This window comes from Anguilla anguilla, chromosome 1, assembly GCF_013347855.1.
Source record: "Anguilla anguilla isolate fAngAng1 chromosome 1, fAngAng1.pri, whole genome shotgun sequence".
NCBI lineage: Eukaryota > Metazoa > Chordata > Actinopteri > Anguilliformes > Anguillidae > Anguilla > Anguilla anguilla.
Window position 1 is genome coordinate 82390334 of NC_049201.1, and position 23480 is coordinate 82413813.

A 23480-nucleotide genomic window follows, 5' to 3' on the forward strand; every position below is an offset into this window, starting at 1 on the left:
TGCACTTTGAGTGTTTGTAAGGTTTATAAGGCATTTTGATAGGCTTATCTGCAGGTAGGAATCCTCTTCGCTGTTTTGCTAAACTAGAACCGGAAAACATGATAGTGGAGAATAGGAGCAGACGCATATGTCCCAGCAGGCTTTGCATATGAGAGAATAACAACAGTGTGAGAGAAATTAAGATGAAATTACGAAATTCCGTAGTTGAAACAATATGTTTTTAGCAGAATGGGCATGTAGGTGAAGGTTGACATGATCACGGAGTATAGTGCGAAGTAAATGGAATGACCATGAGCGAGCTTATATTCCTTATCAAATGGTATATATAACAGTCGGTATTGAACATTAGTTGTTGAAGTGGAGGGTTAAATGACATTACATTACAGGCAAATAACATGTGCAATCTATTGCACTAATGTGTTTCTCTCATGTTGAGTGCTAGTAGTTATACTTATGAGTGAATCATGATTTTAAATGTAATGTTTTAATGCGGAGTTGCAGAACGTACATACGTAGTAATTGTGTGTAGTCTATGTGGCTAGATAGAGAACAGGGCGAGGTAACATGAATGTAGAAACCTGGCGTTTGCTGATATGAAGGTTTTGTACGGTAGCCAAGTGAAGAAATATAGTTAGTAGAAATGGCACAGTGGTGAACTGGTGTAACTTTTTAATCAAAGGAATACATTTGCGTCATGAAATGCATATGGGTGGCCGTGAGTGACTTTGGTAAAGCAAATATAAGCGTAAGAAAACGTTAGTGTAAAAGAGGAAATGATCTGCCTGAGGGCGAGTCGGGATTCCAGTCTCAAACCGGAGGTTTACCAGTCTGTGATTTCGTTAGTGCAGCATCATGCCATAGTTATGCAATGCGTGAAATATCATTAGCAAACCTGCCGGTGGTTTTAAAGAACGCAGGCCAGTAAGCACAGAAGAGCTCCCGTTGAATCCATATGGCTTAGCAATATTGTATCCGGTTAATAACTGAACGTACAGACGGTAAGTCATAATGCATATGGCTTAGCAATATTGTAGCCGGTTAATAACTGAACGGTGAACGGCGGGTAGATATGGTGCAAAAGCAATAATTGAAAAGTAGTAGACAATTATTAGTGAGGGTCGAAGCAAGTTAAAGAAACGTGTTCCTAACTGGGCTTGAACATACGACCCCGTGTTCCCAAGCCTGTAACCTTACCCACTAGACCACGGACGGATTAGCTGTACAAACTGTGGAGTTGCAGAATGTACGCCTATGTGGCTAGATAGAGAACAGGGCGTGGTAACATGAATGTAGAAACCTGGCGTTTGCTGATATGAAAGTTTTGTACGGTAGCCAAGTGAAGAAATGTAGTTAGTAGAAATGGCACAGTGGTGAACCGGTGTAACTTTTTAATAAAAGGAATACATTTGCCGTCATGAAATGCATATGGGTGGTCGTGAGTGAGTTTTGGTAAAGCAAATATAAGCGTAAGAAAACGTTAGTGTAAAAGAGGAAATGATCTGCCTGAGGGCGAGTCGGGATTCCAGTCTCAAACCGGAGGTTTACCAGTCTGTGATTTCGTTAGTGCAGCACCATGCCATAGCTATGCAATGCGTGAAATATCATTAGCAAACCTGCCGGGGGTCTTAAAGAACGCAGGCCAGTAAGCACAGAAGAGCTCCCGTTGAATCCATATGGCTTAGCAATATTGTAGCCGGTTAATAACTGAACGTACAGACGGTAAGTCATAATGCATATGGCTTAGCAATATTGTAGCCGGTTAATAACTGAACGGTGAACGGCGGGTAGATATGGTGCAAAAGCAATAATTGATAAGTAGGCTAGTAGACAATTATGAGTGAGGGTTGAAGCAGGTTAAAGAAACGTGTTCCTCGCTGGGCTTGAACATACGACCCCGTGTTCCCAAGACTGTAATCTTACCCACTAGGCCACAGGCGGACTAGCTGTTTGAACTGGAAATGTTTCAGAATAAAAATGTATGGGTCTTTTGCGTGTGTATGCGCGTTTTTGAGTGGGTCGTGTAGGTGCAGATTTGGCTGGTGTCAGTGAAATGTCCAATGGGGAGACATGTTGTTAGTGGGATAGGCGGCAGGAAAAATAAGAATGAGAAGAAGAAGAAGAAGGAGAAAACGCAAAATCCCCTTAGTTTGGGGCTTTATTGTGTGGACATGTGAAGTTGTTTATGAATTTTGTCTATTGAAATGGGGTCAGAATGTGCAGAATTTAATGTTTTTAAGGGCTGAGTGTCTGTGGCTGTTGTGGTTATTTCTGTGGGGAACCCTGAAAAGTGCCAAAACTCTTGGTGCTGTATAGGTATGGGGCATGCCCCCGCCAAGGCGTAACTTGGCGGGATGGCATACCTGCCATCCCAATTCTGTAAAAGTCCTGATATTTTGGATACATTTTTAAAAATAAAATAAAAACAAAATCAGTTTTCACTATTTCCACCTGCCTAGGGACATATGTTCCAAAATGAGGCTAGTCATTTAGGCCTGTGATTTATGAAGTTGCCCTTCTCTGTCCCTTTAAAATAAACTTACAGTAATAAATTGGTTTGCAAACCGTGATAGTGCCATTATTGGCAGTTTATCGTGCGATTATTAAATATTTTGCAATGATGACGAAAAAGGTGTGTGTGGGGGGGGGGGGGGGGGGGGGAGTCTCTTGATGACGTGTAGTATGTAGTATCTATTGTTTGACTCACCTGTGATGATAGTTGCGTGCAAAGACACAATTAGTCATTGAACAGTCGGTGTCTCGAGAGACTAGGGAAAAAATAGCCGTGTTGTTGAAGTTCTCTCTCCCAATAAGCGTACTCCAACTAATTAAAAAGCATCAAATTTTATGCGACTAAGGTTACAGAATTTTCAGGGGTGGAAAGAATTGCATACACGATAGTTAATGGGAATAGCTTATATGAAAATTTGCAGGAACAAAGGGGAAATCGTGGTGGTAATTTGCACGGGTGCCAGCTACCATGAGAAATTCATATCGAAACGTAAACTTCAACCTTATCATGAGCAGAAAAATACTAACAATAGAAAAAATACTAATAGAACTCACAAATCAACAATTTAGTTTTGGAGTTGAACTTAAATTACAACTAATTTAGTTTACTTTCGCATGGGATTTTTTCACTGAACAAAAAAAATAAATAATAAAATGTAAAACAAAAAAAAAGAATAAATTAAAAAAAAACAGGAATGTTGAATTATATATTTCCTCTGATAGGAGAATCCATTGTGTCTGCGGAGGGTTACATTTCTGCTGAATTCCCATTAAATGGGATGCTGACAATGCGAAAGTGCACTGTATACGAGATGGAAGAATTCAAATTGTAGGCTTGTAATTGGACAGAATTTCTATTAAATGGGAATATTTTAACCAAAATATACCAACACATCATGTACCAACTGCAAACGTATGAAGTGAATGACAGCCTGTATATTTATTTTTAATCCTGTTGCAATAATAGACTAAAACATTGTTTTTTTCATGAAAGAATTCAAGGGGAGTTTAATGATTGAGATCAACGGCTTTCTGCCCCCGGGTTAAACAAAGGAATCAGTTTGAATGAAAAAGTGGCCGTTCAGCTGAAAACGAGGGGCCGACGGCTCAAAATTGCTCGGCTTGCTCAGAAAAGAACGAGCGGGATCAGTTAAATGAAAGGAGTGAGGATGAGAAGAGAAAGAAGTGGCAGCGTTGTTAATTCCTTCTTTTCCCGCCCGAAACGTAACTGTTGGTCTGAAACGTGTGTGCAAGGCTGCCGTTCTGAAACAGGGTGACATGGAAACGGAGTCTGCGTAACCTTAAAAAGATGCCAAGGTGGCCAAAAATGAAAGCGGCTAGCTCCAACCTGAAATTATTTTCCGGGATATAAGTTAAACTGGACATCTCACAGTGCCCAACAGTTTAGCAGGCGTACGAGTTCTGCGAGTTCAGTTTGTTACACGGCTAATCCTCTCTCCAGAGCCGGTTCGTTCATTCGGCCGTACAGGCAACCGCCTAGTGCCCAGGTGTACTTAAGCAGCTCCCGTGTTGTTTAAAAAAAAAAAAAAGCATCATTTTTATTAATAATTTTGGGGGCACGTTTTTATTATCTCGAGTGGGGCCCCACATACTCACAGGTCTTATTTATTAATTTAAAAAAAAGATGAATCCTTTTAATTTATGCATCGCTGAGAGCGCGTGGTCAGAGTGTAATGTTTTTAGTTCATATACAGATCCAGGTCATTCAAGAAGGACGCAGACCTGACGTTCACTCCTGGACAAAATGCTCTGCCACTGTTCTGCTCCTTCTAAGAGTCATTGTGGAAACAAAGCCTGACGAACACTTTTTATATAAGGCTGTCTGTATTTTTTTATTTTAAAAAAATTATTTTCTTTTTTTGGTTTTTCAAAAAAAGAAGCCATTTTGTACCTGCCCCCCCAGACCCCCTGTTAAACTCGAAATCTATAGCTCTCATGTAGAAACAACCTGTCATTATATTAAACAATTGGTGAATAATTGTTCATCTTTTTCACTGTCCAGAGAGACTTTATTTCTTCAGTCTACGCCACTCGTTTTTTTCTGAAATAAATGTGTGGTGCGTGATTTTGATTACAAATTTAAAATTATATCTGCAAGGTTAAAACAGACCATCATACGACCATCGTTTTTCCATGATGATGACTATCACTTGTATAAAGATGTAGAAAATGGCAATGTTTCACTTTTTTTAATGGTAGAGTTACTCTAGAAAAAGTAGTCAAATGTCATCCTGAAGAAAATTTTATTTAATGGGATTTCCACTGCTGTTAAACACGGGAAAATGACATTTTTTACACAAAAGACAACGCAAAGGTTAATATTTCTTAAATCCAGAAAGCGCTCTGGTTAAATATTTTATTTCTTTACAAATTAGTTTTTTTTTTCCATTTTTTATTTAAATCATGAAACATATGAGGCAGTGTGGGAACTACGCGCATTACCACCCAAGAACGCAATCGCCACGAATCACTGTGTGCGTCAAAGGGGAAAAGGACGGAAATGTTGAGTGGAACGCAGCAGGATGCTAATGCCGTGGTCATTAGCCTATCTTTTGTTATTCTGCCACAAGTTAAGTAGCCTACTTGTTAATAGCTTGCCAAAAAAGGCTGCTAACAGAAACTGTCATTGCTAGCCTAATTTAATGGATCGGGAAATGCGCTTGTAACTCAACATAAATTTGATTCCCAGGTTGGGCGCTGTCGTTGCATCCTCGTGTAAGGTGCGCGAGGCCTGAATTTCTACAGTAGCCTACATATCCGTGGCCATCAGCACGTAAAAATCGTATAATTGTTGAAAACAGTGTGTCCAAGCACTCCAATTTTCAGCTCTATTGTAACAAAAGACAAACTCAAAAAGGGAAAATTAACAAAGATTTTACTAACAAAAAAGGCAAACAAACAGGGAACAGACAAGGGCACGATGGGCAAAAACACGAACTCAAAAAATATCTAAATAAAACAAAAAACAAGAGGAACTCACAAACACGGGCAGGGCAGAACACGGGCAGGCAGAGCACAAGGGCAGGTCAAACAAAACACAGGCAGGGACATACGGTGTAGGAAACAAACACAAGGAACCAGCACCCGAGTCAAGGGCACAAAGAACTTAAATAGACAGGGGGTAACAAGACACAGGTGAACTCAAAAAACAATCAAACCAGAAGGAGGGGATAACAAGACACAGGTGGGAACAATGATGGAATAACGAGACAATTGAAAACAATCATACAATTAACAGGGGGGGAGCAGGACACAAAACAGAAGTGCCGCCATCTGGCGGCCCAACAAGGGAAACACAGACAGGAAAACACAGAACCATGACAGTACCCCCCCCCCCCAAGGGACGGCTCCTGACGTCCCAGGAGGCCGACCCGGGGAGGGAGTGAACAGAGGGTGGGAGCTGGAGACAGGACTCAGGACAGAAACAGGACTGGACACAGGACTGGAACGGGACTCAAGAACGGAACAGGACTTGGGACTGGACTAGGACGGGGGAACAGGACTCGGGAACAGGACTCGGGACTGGACGGGGACAGGACTCGGACTGGACTCGGGACTGGACGGGGACAGGACTCGGACTGGACTCGGACGGGGACAGGACTCGGAACAGGAACACTGGGAAACCTACAAGGACAGACAAAGGGACAAGCAGGCGGGGAGACACACTGCAAGACCAACAGACACACTAAGGGACAGACAGAGAGGGAAGGAGAGGGGTGAACTATGACACACGGACTGACAAATGGGCAGACATGACAAAAAACATGCAGACTGACACACCGACAGACAGGCAGACAGGCGGGAGAACAGATTAGCCGAAGGGCTGACGGCCTGGGGGACAGACAAACAGGCCAACATACTGGCTGACACACATGCGGGCAAACAGGCAGACAGGCAGGCGGGCAGACAACTAGACAAGGGGGCAGGTGCACAGGCAGACACACGGTGGGGAACATGGATAGGGCGAGGTCTTGGGGCATTGGGTAGGGGCAGTGATGGCTTGGACACACTAGGGGGTGCGAAAACACTAGGGGAAGCACGAACACTAGGGGGCAAGGTGTGGACACTAGGGGGAGCGAGAACACTAGGGGAAGAACGGACACTGGGGGGCGCGAGAACACTAGGGGGAGCGCGAACGCCAGGGGAAGCACGAACGCCAGGGGGAGCACGAACGCTAGGGGGAGCACGAACGCTAGGGGAAGCACGAACGCCAGGGGGAGCACGAACACTAGGGGGAGCACGAACGCCAGGGGGAGCACGAACACCAGGGGGAGCACGAACGCTAAGGGGAGCACGAACGCCAGGGGGAGCACGAACACTAGGGGGAGCACGAACGCCAGGGGGAGCACGAACACCAGGGGGAGCACGAACGCTAAGGGGAGCACGAACACTAGGGGGAGCACGAACGATAGGGGGAGCACGAATGCTAGGGGGCAAGGCAGGTGGCTTAGCCTGCATAACAGCGGCTAGAGCAGGCCGCGGCAGCCCCTGCGGGCCAACAGACGGAGCAGGTGTCCTCTCCGGGACTCTGGACGGCTCCGGGGGCCCCCCCGGGGCTCGAGGCGCAAGCAAAGCCCGAAATTTGGGTTTAGCAGGCGGAAGTGGCCCCTGCGGAACGAGGGTCAGAGCAGGCGGACCCTCCTGGGCTCGAGGCGGCTCTGGAGGCCTCTCCGGGGCTGCACATTGAATTAAATGTAGAAAACTACCAAGATTACATTACATTACAGGCATTTAGCAGACATTCTTATCCAGAGCGACTTACACAACTTTTTACATAGCATTTTTACATTGTATCCATTTATACAGCTGGATATATACTGAAGCAATGCAGGTTAAGTACCTTGCTCAAGGGTACAACGGCAGTGTCCTTACCCGGGAATCGAACCTGCGACCTTGCGGTTACAAGCCCAGTTCCTTACCCACTGTGCTACACTCCGTCCAAGATTTAGCTACCAAGAAAACATAGGTCATAGGTCAATTTTAAATGTCATTAAGCGAGGCGGTTTGTGAAACAATGGTCGTTTTGGTCCAAAAATCCTGGGAAAATATTTATTAAAACGTGCATATTTTATTACGTGTTGCGCATTTTTGCAATCTGGTTTTCTTTCTTACGAAAAGTAGCAATCGTTAATCGAGTTTCAGAACATCGTCGGGGGGGAAGTTTCATTTTGCCTTCGAAAGGCCGATATTAACCCCATTCAGTTTCACCAGAGCTCCAGCGTGCAGCCCTGAGCACGAGCAGTACGGGCTGACTTCCAGGGACTTCCCTAGCTTGGGTTAGCCGACGGCGTGCCAGCGCAAGGCTCGCTTGCCTAGGTAAACATAGGTAAACGGCTATGCTTTCCCAGCCGCTAAATATCAGCCTGTCCTGTTTCACGCCCGTCCAGGGGAAGGGGCACTACCAGCTGGTCCAGTCCGAATGCTTGGGTCCCAGCTCGGAGAGGCTGCAGGTGGGGGCGAACGTCGCCCTCACCAGGGACGGGCCGAGCCTGGCGGGCGTCCTGGCTGCGTTCAGTGGCACCAAGGTCATCGTGCTGCCCCACAGTTTGGTTTGGGTGAGTGATGAGAGGGCCTTTCGCAGGCCTAAGGTCTGAAAATGCCTCACACTGTGTGCTTGTTTACTCGCGGTTATGCATTTGCGATGCGCCTCACGTTTCATGTGATGATTATGTGTAGAAATGTACGCATGTGTTTGTGCGAGAGTGTGTGTGTGTGCATATAATCCAGCAGTCAATTGCTTGCAGAAATTGAATAAAATTGAATTTACAGTATATTATCAATATATTGCATATATACAGTGTAACAGTATATTGGCAACCATACAAATTACTGCTGCTTTGAGATGTTGCAATATATCACCCTGCTGTGGACTGTGTAACTACATTTAGGTGAAGTCTACATGTTTACCATTATATTACGGTACATTGTATTATATTTGCATGGGGAACGGCCGATTCCCACCGGCTGAATTTTGTTCTCAATCGACTGTCGTCCAGGTGAACAACGAGCCGGTGCCGTTGCCGTGGCAATCGCCGAACGGGACGCTGTCGGTGTCCGAGGCGGGCGGGGCCGTGAGCGTGCAGTACCGCGGGGGCGAGGGCGCGACGGTGTCGGTGAGCGCCGGCGGGGACCTCTCGGTGACGGTGCCCAACGGCCTGCTGGACCGCGTTTTGGGGCTCTGCGCCCCCCACCGCACCCAGGCCCAGAGGGCCGCGTGGGGCCGCCTGTCCATCACCAAGCAAGCGGTGGCGCAACTGGGCCGGGTTTTCGTTCAAAACTGGCTCCCTTAAACTGATCGACCCCCCCCCCCCATCCCCCCCAGCCCCCCACACACCTCCCCTTCACCCCCAGCCCCGCCCCTCATCCCCCCCAGCCCCCATCCCCCGAGCCCCCCCATCACACCCAGCACCACCCCCCATCCCCCCCATCCCCACCTCCCCCCCAGCACCCCCCACCCCCCCCCCGAACCACCTCAGCCCAAACCCCCCCTCCTCCCACCCCGCCTACTTCTGCAGTCTCTTTCCCTTTCACCTGAAGCAGTAAAATAACGATGGAGTCTCTAAAATGTGTTCTTAGGAGAGATCTTGTGGGCTACTAAATGGAAGTGAATGTTAGGCCTTGCTGTATGACTGATCTAATCTCTCTTAACACTGCTATTGTTCTGTAATCGTTTAAAAAATGGGTATATCACAACAAAACATGTACTGATGAAACTAAATAAACAGGTTCCATTGCCAGCATCAAAATCATGTCTTAAATTGCTTGAACAGTATCCAGGATGGGTGAAATTACTTTGCAAACTTTCAAGAAAATATGACAAGATCATGCTAAAACTTTCTAATTTCCACACGTGCACACAGAGTTGTTAGATCGAGGACACCCGGACTACTTCAAGGTTTATAACTAAAATATAAATATAGTTGCAACAAAGTTTTTCAAGGACACACATCACAGCATCAGTGATAATTGATCATTACGTTACATTCAGACATCTAGCAGAGGCTGTTTATCCACCGATTATGTTTTTGCATACCATCCATTTGTACAGCTGGACATTTACTAAAGCAATACAAAATGAAAAAAAATATATACAGCAATATTTTCCTTTGCTTACAAATGAGGAGATTAATAAATCCGGTGCTTTGAGAATGTCCTCTCAACAAAACGCATTCATGAGGGAAAACAAAAATGGGGAAAAAATTACACTTTTTATTTATTTAGTTATGATAGTGTACCGAGGTACAGTATATCATTTTCCAAAGTCACATTATCATTCTGAGGCACTTCCTGGATAAAAACGGAATATTCTCAGCCTTTCTCTCAGCTTATATACTTTCTTTCCTCATTGGCCCACCTCTTAGCCAATGATGAGCCTCCGTTCAGAATATTGGTCATATCTGGTTTTTTGGAATATTCTGCTTGTCTTTAGGTTTTTGAATTTTGGTCTTGGCACATCCTTAGATTACTTTGGGACAAACACAATGTGATTTGGTTATTTTCTTTCATTCATTTCTTGTGTGACTGTCCATGCCTGTAACCTTTGTTAATCGTGTTAAGGTAGTTGTACCGCGTCTTTAGATTTGACGTGAATATTTGTTGTAACTTAATGAATTTCTTAAGTTTCATCTGGTTGTGAGTTGTACATTTTGATGAAGGTTGATCCAACAGTTTGCTCTGCCTATCAGCAAATCTGGCAGTTTGACTGATAATTGATATCTTTTGATATCAGTGTATGCTGGACATTTCACAGAAACAGCACAGCTGAGAAAGCATGAATGCAAATAGATTAAAGTTTCGAAAACATTTAAAATTCACTGTAGTTCCAAACTTCCATTTATTTCCATTAATTTTGTACAACAAAATTTGAATTCGTAAATAGTGTGTATATACACAAAATATACAGAACAAACAAAAAATAAAATAAAATTTAAAAAATCCACAGCCTCACATTCTCATCTGTACACATTTTCCTCATGACCAAGACACTGGATTGTGAATGTTGTATTTTGATGTAGAAATACTGAAAAAAATATATAATGCAAAAATACTTTGGTAAAATACAAGAATGCTGATGAATGTTTCAGTCTATTGCTGAAGGACAACATTTAGCTGCCTAAATAGCTTTTTATACGGAGGATCGACTGGATATCTTACTTAAAAGCAAAACCAAATGAGTATCTTATGTTTTTAAATTACGGATAGTGACACATACTGTATTAACTCTACCAAAAACTATCAGTATTTACACACACACACACACACGCATTACAAGGTGCCATGTCAACCCTGCTCGTCCAAAGAGGTGGTGCTACACCTCATTCACCCCTAAATCATTCGTTGTCGATCTTTAACGGGTGCACATCAACCAAGTGCCAACTGTCTGTGACACCAGCCAGTCCCGTTTCTCCTCTCCGTCCTCCCCCCACTCTGCTTTTACACAGAGAGGCGCGGTTCACTCTCCCCGATGTGCACCGCAATCGCTCCCTGTAATCGCAAAATAGAACGTCGCCTTCCCCCCCCCCCCCCCCCTTAAATCCCGGATGTGGTCAGCCTCTTCTTCCTACCGGACCAGTGTTTTTGGGGGCGTCGTGATCTGGTGATGTCACTTCCTGTCCTCCGTGGCTGGGTCAGAAGCTGGCGAGGCTTTCCTGAAGGGGAAGCAGCATTTTAAAAAGAGGAACCTTTAGGCCCGATAGAAACCGTTGCAGGGGGGCGCGGATTGCTTACGCGCATAAAGCAGAGTGCAGGACGCCATTCCTGTTTTATTTTTTATTTTTTTTGCGCCATCAAAGAGAGAGAGCCACGAGAGAGTCGCAAAATTGGGTGTCAAAAAATGGCAGGATGAGGCAACGCGTTTTTTTCGGCAACGGCCCAGCGAGGAGTTTCGCTGGGAGAGCGTAACGCGTGCGGAGGTTCACGCCATCTCCCCCAGATCCCCTCCCTGCTGAACAGGCGCCCCGACCAACCAGTAGGAGTCGCTAATGCAGCGATCAGGACTCATACCCTCACCGGCTTCCCACCCGCAAACACTGCCAACTGTGTTCGTAGGAATGTCTGACCAAGCCGGAGGTACCACTGCCACGTCTCTGCGGTGGTTGGCCAGTGCTTATACCTCTACACTACCCAGACGGCCTTCGGTTTGCTGTTTTGATTCACTGAGGTAAAATTCTGTGGCATAGCTATTTTCCTAAGAATAACCACCGTAACAGACAAGACCACTCTATGGGAACACCTATTCAGAGTGTGTCACACAGGCATACAGTATCTACAACAGAGAACTGTACACAAGGTAGAAGGCAAGATGAAGGGCTTCTGATGCCTCAGACAGCGATGCAGGGGGGGCACGGCTGTTCACTATACCCTATATAACTGTCGTTGTCCTGGTGACGAATGGAGGGGGGGGGGCTCCTAATAACGCTCCACGGTACCAGTTGTTTTTCCTTTTATTTTGGTAATGTTAATAAACAAACTTTCGTATGGAAAATTATGGTGGACGTGAGCGCCGTTGGCTGGTTGCTGTACTGAATGCTGTGAAAGTAAGACGGATACTCTTGAGAATGAAGACCAGGTTTATGAATGGCTTGTCTCTGCCCTTTCGCTCCCCAAACAGAAAGGGGGCAAACCCGCATTTTAACAGTGACTCTAGAACTAGAACCGCACAGACTTTCCGGGGCACCTCTCTCTGCCATTTTTTGTGGAACTCAGCTGTCCTGGGATGAAGGTCAGCTGATTCCACCCGTCTGGGACCGGGCACCTACTCGAATTTGGTGAGGGGCGCTTTGTCGCACGTGACCTCCATCTGCACCCCATTCTGTGCCCCATTCTGCTGCTGCTGCTGCTGTTTTGGGATGCTCCCTCTCTGAGCTCTTAACCCATTCAACTTCACGTCTCTGCATTAAAGGACACACACACAGCAGGGCTCAGAGGAGGGTGCTCTCTCACACGCACACACACACACACATACACACACACACGCACACACACACACACACACACTTACACACACACACACACACACACAGCAGGGCTTAGAGGAGGGTGCTCTCTCACACACACACGCACACACACACACATACACACACACGCACACACACACACACACACACACACGCACACACACAAACACACACACACACACACACACACAAACACACACACAAACACACACACAAGCGCGCATGTACGCGTGCACACACATATGCACACACATACACGCACATGCACACCCGCACACCCGCACACACGCATGCACGCGCACACACACACAGACCCACACACAGACCCACAGTGTTGTCAGTCAGTAGACATGCTCTTACACAATGTTGTCCCCGTCTCCTTCCTCTACAGACTTGAGCCCTGGCGCTTTTTCGCCCAGCAGCTTAACCGCCAGATACATCAGCAGGCCGCAGCGGTTGACATAGCAACAGGTCGCGTCCACGGCAACCAGCAACAGCAGGAAGATCAAAATGACGATGCCTATCACCGCTCCTTTGCCCATTGCGGTCTTTGGGACTGGAGGGGGGGAGCGTGAGAGAGAGGGAGTGAGAGACAGAGAGAAAGAGAGAGAGAGAGAGAGAGAGAGAGAGGGGGTGTGTGGAGCTGTAATTATTAAATCATAATCTCTTAACAGCACCACAATATTGCTATCGTCATTAAAATTACTCCATCACGATTCATTTTCCTGTGAAGATTTAAAGTGAAAGGACAGAGGAATGATTGACTGACGAGAGGTGGATACTGAGGCAGGAAGCATGCTGACCAATGCTGACCAATAAGAAAAGAGTATGACTGACGCCTCTTACATTCATACGTTGGTATTTATATACAGGGTTCTTTTTATTACATTGTTCTGTTGACGCAGTTTTTTTCTTTTGCCAAGATCTGCATGTATGTAATCAAATGCATGCATGCGTGGAACATTTTTTACCCTCTGAGCTGCACTGGAACAGATTCCTACTGAGGAAGAACCTAGGATTGCTTTGCCTTTTCTCTGCATGTAAAATCAGGACGCATATATTCCGTCCAGATTCGCTTATGAAAATCACAAGGGCGAGCTTCCTGTCGTGTTCAATTTAGAAAATATAATTGGGTGTGAGAATGTTCTGTGTTGCATGGCCATGTGATCAAACTAGAGCACAGACGCAGCCATACTCATAAACGGTATGTTTGCAGTGTTTCGATTTACGGGTGTGACTGTGTAAGACTATATCTGCAGTAGTTCTGATGGGACGAACGCTCACATTGCGTGCTTCCTCTCAATGCTGCATGACTGAATCAACTTTATTTGTCTCTGAAACAGAGTTGTTCTGGTTATTTGTCCATGAAACTACCAACTTTAGATGGTAACGGTAAAAACGTATTGACCTTGAATTTGACCTTGATCTTTGCATCTGACCTTGAATTTGACCCTGAACCCAACCGCTGGAAAAGGGTTGTGCATTCTAAATGCCCTGTCAGAAATGCAGGAAGTGCTTGCTGCTCTGGCACGTGTCAGGCAAGGAGTCCCCCCCCGCCCCCCCCCCCCCCCCAACACCCTGCATTTATTCCACATACCAGCGCTGGCCTGAGGCACCCAAAAGCTGAAGTGGGCGGAGCGGGAGGACCCCATGGGGTTGATGGCCCGGACCTCCAGGTGGTAGGTGGTGTTGTACTGCAGTCCTGCCAGATTGATCGCCGTGGCGTTGGCCGGGAGCTCTATCTCCTTCCACGCCTCGTCTTCCATGTCCTGTGGACCAGAAAAGGACAATCCTGATTGGTGAGTGGTGAGCGGGGGAGAGCTCTGATTGGTGAGTGCTGGGTGGAGGAGTGCCCAGATTGATCAGCTGAGAGGGGGGGGTCACGATACTATACTATACACAGAAAAACATTTTTTTTCAGTGTAGTACAGACTGCCGACGTTGTCTCTGATGAGCTGAGCTGGGCCGGATAATGGCCGATCGGACAGTGCTGAGGCGCTGGATCACTGGAACAGGTCGTTCTGTTTCCTAAAGACTCACGGGCCTGTAGCGTACGACGTAGTGGATGACGGGCTCGCTGCCGTTGTCCTGCTGCATGATGGGAACGGAGACCGAGTTCTTCTCCACCTGGACCTCGCTGTCCATCAGTACGGGGCTGTCTGGCTCCCCTGGAGGGACAGAGGCACCAGCGAATGAGAGTCGGGGAATAACGCTCGACCTCCCAGCAGGCTCATAACCTTCACACAACGCTTTCCGTAACCTTGCAAGAACGTTGTGCGCCGCGTACGCATCTTTACTTCACTGACGCCGCTCAGCGGAACCTGAACCGCCACAGCTACAAATTATTGCGCAACACATACAGGGCTGCTACAGGTATGCGTGATTCCATGGAAACAACAGGACGGCTACAGGAGCATGTTATTCTGCTGCTACGGACATGACATCCGCTAAGAACAGTTACACAGCTGTTACAGGTGCACTGCATCTAAACCTGAAGCTACAAATGGCAACATATAGATGACCTAGTCAACTCCCTGTGGGTCTAGTGCTAAAATGCCCGTTGCGTAAGCTGTGCGTATTTGTGAATAGCACTTCCGCACATATGTTGTTTCTGGTATTTCATGCATTCCTGCTGTGACAACGATCTTTTGTCTGAAAGAACTGCTCTGCCCAGTTCCCACAATGCCCCCAGTTTACCTTCTGCAGGAGCCAATGGAATGACGCAATGGCGGCGAGGTCATCGCGAGGATGGGAGGGGCAAGTGATGGATGGTGGATGATGTCATCGGCGAGCAGGTGATGTCATGTGCGTGGTGATGTGATAATGGATGATTTTTACAGAAATTCATACATCAAAAAAAAAAACGAAAGATAATACATGTCAATCACAGCCTACCACAACTCATGAGATTTCATTCATCGGTGTAGTCACAATGTGACAATGCATATCATTTGACAAATATTGAATACAAATGAGCATTTCACTTCGTAATGAACTAAAGCAAAGTAATGAGGGGCTTACAGAGGCAGGAATAATGACAACCGTTAAGAAAAAAACCACATGTGAAAATCACATGTGAACACCCAACATGTGAAGAGTACACATGTGAATGACAAAAATAATCCCATTTACAAGAGGAGAGGAAAAAGTATCCCATGTTCACATTTGAAAATGTGGAATTCCCATGTGACAATGCAAATTTCACACGTGACAAATGTTGGGTTTTCACATGTCTGAACTGAGTTCGCATGTGAAAAAAGCCAATCACATGTGAACATTTGTAATTCACATATGATGATACAAATTTCACATGTCTTCATGTGACCTCTTTCCTTTACACATGTGGACATTTTCATTCACATATGAAAAGAAGCCAATTACATGTGAAAACGTCCAGTTCACATCTGAGATTTTATTTTCACATTCGAATATTTTAACTCACATGTGAAAAGGTTATATTCACGGGGGGAAATTAGATTTTTTTCCGTAAGGGGACACACTGATCCTCCCCATGAACATACAACAGCTGCGCAGTTTAAGAGATGACGAACTTCATAAAAATGCTGTAACTATTAACATGAAAGGAAATTCAGAGAAGTTTCATTCAACCCCACTCCGGCACAGTCTCAGATCTTCAAGGAACAAAACAGAACAGTAGCAGAAAGAATGATGTACTGTACTCTCAAAATGTACATTTCCTGCTACAAAACCCAGTACAAAAACAACAGAGCAAAAGAAAAGTAATTTTAATCAGTTATTTTTAAGCCTTTGTTGCAGATAATAACAGAACAACAAAAAAAAAAGGGGGGGGGGGGGGGATTAATTCAACGTGACACTCACGCTTGGCCAGGGTTCGGACGGCGTGCTCGCTGGAGAACGCCCCCTGTCCCAGGCGGTTTGTGGCGGCGAGGCGGACCAGGTAGGAGGTGTAGGGCTCCAGGGCGGGCAGGACCAGGGGTTCTGGGCACAGGATGCAGAACAGGTGAGTCAGGAACACACACTGCCACTTACATCACACGACATCTTTCAGCACAAAATGCTTTTTCTTTATTTATCAGGACAGCATATATACTGGATGATTGAATAATAATAATAATAATAATAATAATAATAATAATAATAATAATAATAATAATAATGGTGTCCTATTTATTTTCTAGTTTTAACTGACGATACATAGGATAAAAAGTAATTCAAAACATAATTAAACCCACGTTCAGAAATGCAGACGCAATAATACGAAACGCACTGAGACGGATTAAGATTAGAAGGCGTGAGCTTCTTCCGCCTTCCAGTGCACAACGTGGCTGAGTTACGAAAGCAGCGCTGAGATGGCGTCTTTACCGGCGGACTGGACCACTCTCCGGCTCCGGTTTCCCTCGTTCTCCTTCCTCCACTCCAGGACGTACTGGGTGATGGGGGTCCCCCCGTTGACTGGGGGGGCGTCCAGGGAGAGGCGAGCCGAGGCGGGCCCGGGGCTCACCCCAATTTGGGACGGAGCTCCCGGCCAGGCTGGAGCACGGAGAGGAACGGGGAGCGAGAAGACGGGGGGGGGAGGGGGAGGGGGGGGGGGTGAGGGAGGGAGATGAGGAGAAAGGGAGAGAGAGAAAGGCAGAGGGAGAGAGAGAGAGAGAGTATGAGGGAATGATGACAGGAGAGGACGGAGGGACGGAGGAAGAGTAAATGAGAAAGGGAACGATGAGAGAAGCATAAATGGAAGTGAGAAAGAGGGAGAGAGGAAAGGAGAAAAAAGAAAAAGGAGATCGGAGAGGGACAGGTGAGGTAGAAAAGGAGGCAGGGAGGAAGAAAATAGCACAGAGAAGGAAGGAAGGAGAAAAAACAGAGAGGACGAATGAGAAAAATATGTAAGCACAAAACATTATGTTTTTTAAGCGTATGAAAACTAATAAAAAATAAGGAATCGAAAACATACATTCTTAACATCCATAAACCATAAAATAAACATTTATGCACGTTTACCCTGATCTGGCCAAATTCAACAAAGTTTAACACATGTAGGAAAATATGTACCAGATTCTTTTATGACTCAACACTTGTTCAACATTCAGTGATGTACTGAATATAGCAGTCGTGTCCTTCACTTCATGAACTGGACCTTACGAGGCCGAGAGTTCAGCCCTAAGTGCTCTGATAGGGTTGTGCTCTGTTATCAGTTCCGCCATTTAAACTGGGCGTGTTCCAAAAGTGGCCCTGGAGGATCATCAGCTGCCCGCTACGCACGTGACCTTTAACAAGGTCGTCCGCTACGCGAATTTCAAACATGTCTGTTTTTTTTTCTTCTCCTTCTTCTGTTTCGTCAAGGCCATTAGGACTATTCTCAGGAAATGTGCTCAGCTGGTCAATGTGATAAGTTCATACACGTTAAAGTCTCCTCATTGAGGCTATGTTAAAGTCACAGTATTTGAAAATTAACTACAGGACAAGTGCCGGACAAACACACACGCCATAGATCAGCACGTTGGTGCTTAGCATGCGAATCACACACCAAGTCAATGGCTTGCAGTATGTGACTCTGTCCTACATGTGATTGACAGCTCTTATTGGGACAGTGCTACAGTAGGCTGTGGTATGTGACATGAACAGTGGTAATTAGTAAAGGGCCAGTGTTGTGGCATATTATTATTAATGTTGACAGGCATGGGTCTGTATAATGGGACAATTTTATTTGGCCCGTTATCCGCACTTAGCCAGACAGTACCGAGAGAGAGAGAGAGAGAGAGAAAGAGAGAGAGAGAGAGAGAGAGCAAGAGAGAGAAGGAGAGAGAAAGGGGGGAAGGAGGGAGGTCAGTCTTACTCTCCAGGCTGAAGTCCACGGTGTCGTTCCCAACATCGCTGAGGCCCACGCAGGTGTACAGGCCACCGTCTGCGGGCTGGACTGCCTCAAACTCCAGTGTGGGGCCCTTGGCCTTCGCTCGGGCGCTGCTGGGGGTCTGAACACACACACACAGGGTCACACGGGGGACGCTCGCCCCGCCGGCCCGCACGCACGAGAAGCATGAAGTGGGAGTTGCCCGGCAACAGTAACCAGGCAAAGGCATGGAGACAGAAGCGCCCATGTCTAACTCTATATGAGTCACGGAAAAAAAAACTAATCCGTTGAAGCCAAACTTGAAGAGAATAAGTTATTGAAACACTACATTGTTATTGTACAGTATTTCATTTTGTATGGGCTTTCTAATTGAATCCACTAAGTTCTTCTACGCACATTCCAACATTCATCCATTGACTCCAAGGTTGTCGGTTTCAACAAAAAAAAAATCAACCTCACAAAACACAAGGGAAAATGTGTCCAGCATAAAGTGGCTGTGTTTCTCTGTATACAGTGCCATGAAAAAATATTTACATGAAAAAATATTTTCTTCCCGATTTCCTCTAGTACTGCATATTTGTCACACTGAATGGTTTCAGATCTTTAGACAAAATCTAATATTAGACAAAGGGAACCTGACTTAACACAAAACACATTTTTAAAATTATTCTATCATTTATTTATTTAAAAATGTTATCAAACACCCATGTCTCCCATGTGAAATAGTACACTTAGTAATCGGACACACCAGCTTTAGCAGCAATAACTATGACCAAAAGCTTCCGATAATTTCTAGTTTCTCTTTTTTCCTACTCTCAGCCGAAAATGCAGAGAAAGGGGAGTTTGTCTCACCAGTTCCACGTTGGTGCCTTTCCGAACCCAGTGAACTCTGGGAGGGGGGTGTCCGGAGGCTTCGCACGTCGCGGAGGCAGTCCTCCCGGGCTCCACCTCCAGGGAAGCCTTGCTCAGGGACACTGCCGGATGCACTGAAGAACAGAAGAAGAAAGATGGATCCCGGAAATGCTGCATTGTGATTGGTCTGTGGCCAACACCCTCCAAAAAAAGATAAAACTAACAAGAACAGCGTTCTTCAGCTACTTCCTTTGGGAAGGGGGTGGGGGGGGGGGAGGGGGGTTGAGGGGTCAAGATTGTTTTTTTAAAGTGGGGCAAATATTTTTCACGTTCTGTTAATGAACAATATGTGAAGGAGATGTATTGTACATTTATGCTAAATATGTAGACACATCTTCATTCTAACTAAATAGTGCAGCAGGGCCCCTCAATGCTCTGGGTCAATTATAGTGTGCTTAGCTGGAGTTTAAGTCTCAAGTTTAAACCTCTAGACCACAGAACTGCATCACAACTGGAACAGCTCTCCAAAGCTGTGGAAATAAGGATTAGCTCTTCCAGTTGTGACGCAGTTCTGCTGTCTCAAGGTTGAAACCTGTGGTTAAACCTCCAGCTAAGCAACACTGCACTTGGCCCTGTGTACCTAAAAGATGTTTTGATGGAGGACCATTCGTGTGTAAATGTCTACTTGCACAGCTTCTCCTGAGTGGCTGTCTATTGTGAGTGAAAACATTGGGCTGTAAAACATACACAAATTCAAAATACATTTTTTTTTTTACGCCATTAAACAAACAATACAGACAATTTGAAATGGGGACTTTCCATCGGAAGCCTTACAGAATACAGCCTCATTAGCGATGCTATAGTCTTATTTATTTAAATTTAAAACAGGACGTGTCGGTTTCACAGGCAGCAGTGTACAGCAGAATTCGATGAACCTCGACAGTGCATGTGAGGGTTAACAGTGTAAACACTGAGAAACACTGTCGCTTTGCCTTTGAAGTGGGCTTGTGCTTAAAGGCCAGAACCACACAAATACATCTGGGCTTCCCTGGCCTTCATTACCTCAATGGTTCATGCCTTCGCTGTACTCCCACTGCAGGCTATTCGGATATTCGGTCCAATATAAATATGTAATAACTGCAGTCACTACATACTTGGTGTTACCAAGTATGTGTCAGACAGTGGGTTTTATGATTTTTAACCTGGTTTGGTAAACTCTTTAAGGAAAATGAATAACAAATGTTTGAGAAATCATTTGCAAAAAAAAAAACCCCAAAAAAACTAAGAAAAACCTTTCGCACAAATAAAAATAAAATAAAGGGACTTTTCCCCAAGGAGCTGTACCCGTGACGTCGAGCGTGAAGCTGGCCCGGGCCTCCCCGATCTTGTTGGTGGCGACGCACGTGTACTCGCCGAAGTCACTCCGGACCACCGAGGGAATGGTCAGCTCGCTCTTGTCCGAATTGTACCGGTAGCGGGTGGCGTCCGACAGCGGGGGGCTGCGGAGGGAACGGGGACACGATGAACTCTGAGCCAGGGGGAGGGGGAGGGGGTAGCGAGTAAATGGAAGCCATTTTGGCTCTACGGCACATTAAGCGCAGACAGATACCGAGGGGAGATGGACAGGAAGCAGGAGGATTGTCTGCTGGACGCAGGACGGCACGCTACATTAATGCCGCGCTGAGACGTAGACGGACACGTAAACACGGCGAAGCTAGGCGCCACGGCGAATTACACATGCCCCCGGTCACGCGTGCATAAAAACACACAGACCGGCCTTTACATTCACACATTCACATCACGATTCACATTTTCACTTATGTACACTGCAAAATACGTCCGACTTAACATTGTGTTCCAGTCTTGTAATGAGACTTAAAATCTTTTTTTTTTTTCTCAAGTAGAAAATATTATCTTATTTTAAGTTAAGGCTTGCTTGACAAGTGAAATTTTCTTACCCCACTGGCCAATCTTGAAATGAGTCAAACTGTCTCGCCTCATTGGCAAGAGTTATTATTTAGCTAAGAAGTCATAGAAATAAGATTTTAAGTCTAAATATAAGACTAAAATACTTGTTGAGATCAACTTTTTTTGCAGTGTGGCTTAAACATTTACATTTTTTACATTACATTTTTTTATATCTTTCACGCCATTTTATCCCTAATTTGGAATGCTCAATCATGTACATGTTGCAATCTCCACAGCGGATGCAGGAAAGTCTAAACAAAAAATCACTCTCGTCCAAATCTTGTGATGTCATCAGCTGCTTCTTTTCACAATGCAACCCCCAAGCTCAGCTTGCACAGACACGAGTTGGAGGGACACACTTCACGCACAGCTTTTGCAAGCAGGCCGCAAGCATCTGATCAACCAGGAGGGGTCGCTAGAGAGCGATGAGACACAAATCCTGACTGACTGAACTCTCCCTGGCCCTGAATGAGATTAACGGCAATAACACCTCATCCAATTCAATCATGCCTCATTCAGTCCTGGACCTGGGGGCTCACCTGTGCTCTACAACAGTGCCTTAACAGGATGAGCCACCCAGCAGCCCAACATAGGCCTTGCCCAAGGATACAACCGCAAAGCTCTGTGTAGCAATCCAACCTGGAACCTCTGAGTTGCACACAGTTTGCTGAGTCAGCCAGCATTCCACAGTACCCCCATTAGCGACGCATCGCCGACGGCGGCTGCTTTGGTAGGCCCAGCATAGTCACCTGGTCCAGGAGATATTTGGGGTGGGAAATCCATTGACCAGGCAGGATATGGACACGTTGGTTCTGGGTCCTGCCAGGACATTTTTCTTCTTCTCGTGGATTTCAGCAGTCGGGGGTGCTGGAAGGACAAGCACAGTGAATGTGAAAGTGAGGGGGGATGGATCGTCACAAAAGAGGGAGGAGCTGAATCCCCGCGCTAACTGGAACATCCCATATTTCAGCCAAAATGGCTTGCCCTGCATGTCCTGTGGAGTTCTGTCGTTCAATTGTTATAACATGGGATGAAAAAATGACTAGCAAGCTCACCTGGGAATAACCCACCAAATTCTGGCTGTAATGCAATTGTGCTGTATCTCAAACATAATTGATTTTTATTAAAAACCGTGGTTTCGGTCCACTCTGTGCACCTTACCGTTGACCACGACAGAAATGGGGAGCTGCTCGGAAACAGGCCGGTCGCGGATGGAGGCTTCGCAGACGTAGGTGCCGCGATGCTTGCGCTCGATTTTGGCGATCGTCAGGCTGTTGTTCGGCAGCACGCTGATTCGCTCTGCAGAGGGTCGCGTGACACGGCAGAGTAGCACGTTAGCACCACCGTCAAACCATCCTCGCACTCGCTTTTAATGCAAAATTAAGCTTTGAGAAGCACACAGGCGTGGACCCAATCAACATCCGTTCTGAACTCAGCTCAGAAATGACAAGCAAGGGCAATGTTTTTCTTTCCTTCTTTAACGCAATTTGGCAAATTCATCCATCGCCATAACGACCTGGTCAGACTAACACTCTTGTAATCGTAGGTCAAAGTTAAGAATAAGCTGTGATTGAATCCAGGCCACACTCTCTCCAAGGGCACCAATGGTGGTGGTCACATTAAGAGGCAGGACTGTTTTATAGACGGTGATATCCCTCTCTCGCCCTCCCACTGACTGAGCGAGCGACTCCCCACTGGTAACGTCAGTACCTTTACTTCACCACTAGGTGGCCACAGAAGGAGCCCTCCCTCCCCAAACAGTGCCCTGTCTGATCTGGTCTTGTTGTCAACCAGAAAACGTGCACTCATACCAGTCAACAGAGATGTTTCCCATCCCCGTCGCCGATGGGAGGGCGGGGGGGGGCGGGGGTTAAGGGGCAGAAACAGGAAACATCTCCCGATTCGAACGCGGGACGAATCGGCGACCTTCGGCCAGTCTCCCCCTCACCAGTTTGCCCACCATCGACACCTCTGCACGCCCCCTACAGACAGTGCCAGGAGCAGAAACGTGAGAAGGGAGGCCCCCATACCACACAGGACGGCAGACGCGGCCGCCACGATGTCCAGACCCCTACCCTCAGGCGCTCTGCGCCACTTCACGTCCACGGCTGGCAGCCCCTCGGCGGCGCAGGGCAGCACCGCGTCCTGGCCCTCCAGGAACTCGTGGTACGTCGGCGTGGAGACGAACTTTGGCCTCTCTGCACAAAGGAGAGGGTTCGGGAGGTAAGGGAGGGGGAGGGGGTGGGGGTGGGGGTGGGGGCGGGGGCGGGGGCGGGGGGTTGGTGGGGGGGGGATGACAGTATGACAGGGAGAAAAGAGAGAAACACAGGTCCTGAAGAGGAATA

The 23480-nt window shown here is 46.4% G+C and overlaps 1 protein-coding gene across 1 annotated transcript in view; it reads right to left on the bottom strand.

The window, feature by feature from the left end:
* Positions 1–10332: 10332 nt before the first annotated feature.
* LOC118228313 (neural cell adhesion molecule 1-like) overlaps positions 10333–23480 on the bottom strand; it is an 88891-nt gene continuing 75743 nt past the window's right edge. Inside the window, exons 26-35 of the mRNA XM_035419762.1 lie at positions 19168–19301; positions 18301–18436; positions 16830–16997; positions 16326–16445; positions 15183–15185; positions 14526–14653; positions 14083–14254; positions 12846–13041; positions 12288–12419; positions 10333–11177 (exon numbers count right to left, since the gene is read on the bottom strand). Of these exons, the coding sequence (XP_035275653.1) occupies positions 11132–11177; positions 12288–12419; positions 12846–13041; positions 14083–14254; positions 14526–14653; positions 15183–15185; positions 16326–16445; positions 16830–16997; positions 18301–18436; positions 19168–19301 (1235 nt within the window). The 3' untranslated portion in view covers positions 10333–11131. The remainder of the gene's footprint in view (positions 11178–12287; positions 12420–12845; positions 13042–14082; positions 14255–14525; positions 14654–15182; positions 15186–16325; positions 16446–16829; positions 16998–18300; positions 18437–19167; positions 19302–23480) is intronic.